The sequence below is a fragment of the Salmo salar genome, chromosome ssa09, assembly GCF_905237065.1.
Source record: "Salmo salar chromosome ssa09, Ssal_v3.1, whole genome shotgun sequence".
Taxonomy (NCBI): Eukaryota; Metazoa; Chordata; class Actinopteri; order Salmoniformes; family Salmonidae; genus Salmo; species Salmo salar.
The window spans coordinates 140,287,952-140,293,951 of record NC_059450.1 but is presented as its reverse complement, the minus strand read 5'-3'; the positions used below and the strand labels follow the sequence as shown (position 1 = coordinate 140,293,951).

The 6,000-nt window shown below is 45.5% G+C and overlaps 1 protein-coding gene across 4 annotated transcripts in view; it reads right to left on the bottom strand.

Annotated features, from left to right (window-relative positions):
* Positions 1 to 574: 574 nt before the first annotated feature.
* Positions 575 to 6,000, bottom strand: part of LOC106613139 (paired box protein Pax-3) — a 44,502-nt gene continuing 39,076 nt past the window's right edge. For 2 of the 4 annotated variants that reach the window (XM_014215101.2, XM_014215099.2), the window contains exons 8-9: positions 4,038 to 4,320; positions 575 to 2,750 (exon numbers count right to left, since the gene is read on the bottom strand). In XM_014215101.2, coding sequence (XP_014070576.1) covers positions 2,716 to 2,750; positions 4,038 to 4,320 — 318 coding nt within the window. In that variant the 3' untranslated portion in view covers positions 575 to 2,715. Of the gene's footprint in view, positions 2,751 to 4,032; positions 4,321 to 6,000 lie in introns of all 4 variants that reach the window. The other 2 variants (XM_014215103.2, XM_014215100.2) reach the window with 1 other exon arrangement.

Here is a 6,000-nt window from a genome sequence, read left to right as displayed (position 1 = left end):
TTATAAAGCATGTGGTCCCTCCAAGGCCTGAGACGAGACTCGATTAATCAGACGAGTGTTTTAATTAGGGCTAATATCCTCAGGGTGGCGCACACATACACACACACAGAGGGGCCCTGTGTGTATGACCAAGGCCTGAGAGGGGTGGGGGCAGCGAGGGTGAAGAGTGAGGGGGAGGAGGGTGTTCTGTTTGTCCAAACGCTCTGAGGGTTGTTCTCATTTAGAATTTGGGAAACAGAAGTGTGTTTGTTACAGTATCGAGGGCCAGTGGGCATTACTAAGTTGTGCAGATGTTTGAATTTCTAAGAAAGGCTGTTGTGTTCAAGTCCAACTCCATGTCAGGAACCTCCTTTTACGGTTCTATTTTTACACAGGGCTTAGGGGTTTAAATACATTTATTTGAAAACTACATGCTTGTCTCTCTTCTTTTGTATTTTATATTGCAATGAGTCACTGTCAATTATTTACTGCCCACTGATGATAAACATTTCATACACAAAGATTGCACTGAGATGGAAATGACCTTGAAATGACAGTATAACTTTAGACGAAATGAAAACTATTTTTAGTCATTGTATTTAAAATGTTTTATTATAAATAGTAATAATACTGTGCTTGTACACAAGACATTGTGTCATATCATTCTGTCAAATAATACAGAAAAATATATAAAAATTAAGGAAACCATTGGAAAGAAAAAACACTTTTCTTTCTGTTACAGACAAATTTACAATTGACCGCTGAGTGCTTGTAGCAAACTTTGGATCTGTTGAGACATTCAGCTACCATTTAGTGAACAAACGGACACGGTGTTCCAAGAAGATAGTGATGTAGTAACTTGACTAAAACATTGAAGAAAGTTGAAGAATAATGTTGCAGAATTGCTTAGATACTTTAGAGAGAATAAATAAGGAAATGACGTAAACACCACACTATTGATCTTTCTGTTTTTGCAACAAGAAAAACCAAAAGACAAAAGACCAAAAAAAACAAAAAATGATTTGGCTTTGTAATTCTTCATAAGTTTTTTTGTTTACTTATTTTTTCCCTTGAATCAATCTGCTCCACATGGGCTTGGAATGACTTCAATGGTTCACAATGTGCGTCCCACCTTTCCCTGTCGCTTTGCTATTATAGCAGTACTGACGATGTTGATGGTTGTTGTTGCTGTTGCTTCTTTGTTTTGGACCTGAAAGCCTCCATAGGGACATACTCAAACATGATTCAAATGTTTATACAGAATGTTCTTAAGACACAAGATCTTATTTGATTCATCGGTTTGATGGCGTCGTTGACCCTGTGGTACGTGATATTGCACTTCTGGTCAGCTGGGTTGGTCTGTGGTGAGGTGGTCCTGGTTTCTCATGTGTCTCTTGGTCATGAGTCTCGTGACCTAACAGTCCTCTATGAGGGGGAACTGCACCCCTGGATGGATCAGCCCTGTCACCCATCAGAACCCCTGAGTCCCTCCTCCTACTCCTCCTCCTCCTCCTTCACCTGGGACTTTTCCCCGAAGTCACCCCTGAATCCTAGGAATCCCTCTAAAGCTACAAGAGATCAAAGTTATCAACAGAACACAGTGAGAGTTCAACGGAATGTTTAAAAACACTGAGCATTTAGCATAATGAAGGGAACGGAACAGCTGTACTATACATTACAGGTCTGTTTATGAGGACGTATCAAAGCTTCCTCTTCGAATGACAAATGTATTTTTTTACACGTTTGTTTGTTTGTTTGTTCCTCGGTCTATGGTTGGAATATTGTGTTCATTCCACTCTTTGTGTGGGAAGGAATCTTCTGGAACAAAACATATCAAATAAATGCAACGTCAAATAAATCCCAACAAAAGCCTGTTATTTTTTCCATCAAGTAGCTTTCATTCAGAGATAAATAGAATGAATCTGTATTCATTTGGCCCTACGGCAAACATGTCAACTGACTCACAGCTCTAAGGCCGCTACTAAGTCTGTTACTATACAGTCTGGTTGTGCTCTTCCACAGGCCTGTGGAAGATGTTTTACCCCAACCAGGCCTCTGCTCCTGGGCTGTGCTGTGGGTCTATGTGGGCTAGTCCTCCATGGTCCTCCTGGTCAAAGTTGGCACCCAATGTGGGGTAGACCACATCACAGCCAAAGGAATGTACCCAGTGGCATCTCTGTCAGTCATCAACAGACATGAATCTAAGTTCATGTGTTTCTTTGTTTTGGCCTTAAATTCCTCTCTATCAATGTCATTTTAACTATAATCTCTCTTCCATTATTTTCATCAAGTGTGAAGGAACAGATCATTGTTGAGGGAATAGATTACATAAAGAGCCCCCTCAGTCTCAACATATGCAGTACACATGTCCCTGGAGACTGGGCTGGGCCAGAGGTGGAGACTCGGTTGGGCCAGAGGTGGAGACTGGGTTGGGCCAGAGGTGGAGACTGGGTTGGGCCAGAGGTGGAGACTGGGTTGGGCCAAAGGTGGAGACTGGGTTGGGCCAAAGGTGGAGACTGGGTTGGGCCAAAGGTGGAGACTGGGTTGGGCCAAAGGTGGAGACTGTGTTGGGCAAGAGGTGGAGACTGGGTTGGGCCAAAGGTGGAGACTGGGTTGGGCCAAAGGTGGAGACTGGGTTGGGCCAAAGGTGGAGACTATGTTGGGCCAGAGGTGGAGACTGGGTTGGGCCGGAGGTGGTGGTGGAGGTGGTGGGGGGTCACTTAAAGGGGCAGATCCTCAGGTGATCTCAGGTCTCAGATAATGAAGGGCACCTAAAAGGAAAAACAGAAGAGCATGAGACTAAGTTATGAGTTATCCTCAATTAAACATAAAGAGGGTGATGATCACTGACAGAAATAAAGAGGGTTTGAACAATGGGAGCAGCATTATCATGGTGATCAGCCTAACAGTGCAGCGGCTGTGTGTGTGTGTGTGTGTGTGTGTGTGTGTGTGTGTGTGTGTGTGTGTGTGTGTGTGTGTGGTCTAGAGAGGGGAAGTGGGCAGACTTGATATCAGTCCCATTGAGACTGGGTTAGGCTTGACACTAGAGGCCCAGTACCAGTGAATCTGGGACAGTGTTCAATACTGCTTCCCCAGCTGACCTCAGCAGGCCCACACCACACACCTGTTTCTAATTGCCGCCCTGCCAGAGGATATTAGGATCCTTCCACCCCCCAGAAAATACCTTTTCCCATTCTACAGACCAAACCGCACACGGGTATCCACTCTCTGTGATTAATGACATCAAGATGTAGTCCCTCTGATGGGGGTGTGTGTGTGTGTGTGTGTGTGTGTGTGTGTGTGTGTGTGTGTGTGTGTGTGTGTGTGTGTGTGTGTGTGTGTGTGTGCTTTTCTGTCCACTTACATATTTCTTAAAGATATTTCATTAAGCATTTATTTCTCTCGGATATTAGGTTAAATATTCCCTCGATACCTGCAGTCCTTTTTAAAGCCGTAGCAGACTGGTGTCTTTGCTTTGAAGGGCGAGGTTGCTGCGAGGTCGAGGGACTGGCCTGATTGGGTGACCCACAGAGGGAAATTGAAAACTGCAGGGTGCTCTAATCACAGCTGAATGCATGTGGATGATGTCGGTTTTTGAGAGTTACATGAAGGCTTGTTTGATGTCAGAGTTAACCTTAGTATAATGTTAATGTGAACTGAAGGGCCTCCTCACTGTTAAACAAGCCTCCCATAAGGAAACGATCCAGGAGACACTATCTTACACTATTAGTACTGTTTCATAGGAATGAACTGAATTGCTGACAGGCGAGGCGAGGTGAGCTACAGTATACTAAAGGACAGCGATGTTCCAATATACTCAGTGTTACTTCAGGGATAGGATCAAACAACTTATCCAGTCTGAAACCCTGCTGTTTTCATTGGATGGAAACACGTAATGTGAACACTGCTAGAGTCCTATTAACACTTGTCCTTTGTCAATGTATCGGTGCAGTAGACTTAAGAGCGGTGAAAGGTTAAGGCGGCTACAGTTGATATGATTGGAGAGATATCTTCCTAAGTGTTTAAGTGGTAATAAAAGTGAGCGATATTGACCTTACTTTGTCCGTGGTACTGCCCATACTGGTAGGAAGCCACAGGGTCCACGCTGTAGGCAGGAGCGCTGTAGGAGGACGGGCAGTAGGACTGGGAGTTGGGCAGCGAGGGGAGACTGGGGATGTTGGGGACACTGGACAGGCCCTCCAGGCCCTTGATGTGCTCCAGACGCTGGGAGCAGCTGGCCCCCATGCCCCCGGGGGGCTCCAGGCCTCCTGTCAGGGGGGAGAGGGCATAGTCACTCTGGGGCTGGTGGGGCACCCCGCCTGGGTTCAACAGACCCATCACCTGGAGAGAGAGGGAGGGAGAGGAAGGGAGGATGAGTGTTATTGACGTGACGTTATTGACGTTCCATTCAGATAGGTGGTTAAGTGATTTTGGCACAGCTTGGTGTTATGTATCATCCCAACCCCCATCTATAACACATACCAACACAGCCTAACTCAGACAGGAAGTTCCCTTCCACTGACATCAAAACCCTTCCACCAGGCCTTCCCAGACAGGCAGAGATAGCTCCACAGAGGAAGAATTAACCAATTTGTCTTAGAACTCCACTTATTTGGAAATTCCCTCCTGTCGCCGCTCCAAAAAGCAAAGGATGAGATAAAGACTTATCGCCAAAGATGTCCCAACACAGATAACATGGTAGACCTTTAGAAGCAGAGAGAAAAACCTCTGGACCACAACAGACAAGCTGCAGACAAACAGGCTAGGCTTTGACCTGTTATTGATTAGCTGCCCGATAATCGAATTTGGGGGAATATTTCTTGCCGAGCGAAGGACGGAAAAGAGCCGTAGGGTACCGTTCTAGAGGAGGTTCAGACAGAACGAGCCGATAACAAACCCTCACTAACTTTATCTGGATGGATAAGAAAGAAAGTTCAACAAAGTGTCTAATAAACAGATAATTGCTGTGACTCAAGATCATCTCACTGGATACCAACGTGACCAGTTTAAACCTCCCTACCTCTAAATGCATCAAATCCCTCTAAACAGAGACCTGTAGCCTCTGTCGATGTCCTAATGAAAAGCAGGTTCGCTGCATGTTGGGCTCTTCTGGCCCTATAAGTGTCATATTATTCTACATCCACACACACAGATGGTCCCGCTTAAGTCATTTCCCAGGCAGGGGACAGAGGAGCCCATGTTGATTTTGAGAGGGGAGTTGTGTTTCTCGACCCCAGTAACATTTTCCCAAAAAATGACCTGCGTTTTGGAACACTCTGGTTAAACAGAAAAAGCATATGGACGGATGGCGTGGTCGATCTCTCCAAGAAACTACAGCTTTCAAAAATGCTATACCTCTCTCTTTCTCGCTCTCTTTCTCTCTCTCTTTCTCTCTCTCTCTCTTTCTTCTCTCCTTGTCTTTTTAGTGTGACATGCTGGGCTTTGCCGGGGTGTTCCATGTTGGAACGTTGCTGTGTCCAGCGGCCCCAAATCAGCGTGTCCAGGAAAAGTCGGACAGCAGAGGAGAGCCGGGGAAGAATGTCAGAATGGGGGAAGTCTGAGGCATACAGGACATTCCTGCTTCTCTCATACAATATAACGTATGTACAAATAAATTAGGACTTGACTTTCATACTGAGGAATGTGGAGACAAACATTGTAAGAATGCCATCATGAATGCCATCATGTGTGTGTGTGTGTGTGTGTGTGTGTGTGTGCGTGTGCGTGTGCGTGCGTGTATGTGTGTGTGTGTGTTTCCTTGATTTCCCAAGGTAGCTGCGTATGGACTGCGTAAGAGAGGGAGGTGTAGATAAACATAAAGAAAGTCTTAACAGAGATTCAGGGAGGGGTAGTTTCCCATGAACCTTAAAACACACACGCTCACACATACATTATGGTTGTCATACAGAAGCCCTGTCCGTGGAATCTTGACAAACACCCTTGAAGAGGACGAGGTGTGTTCCTTACAAATGGAAAACATGTGGGGGTCAGGCACCCCATTTATCAGGGAGAGAGAGAGAG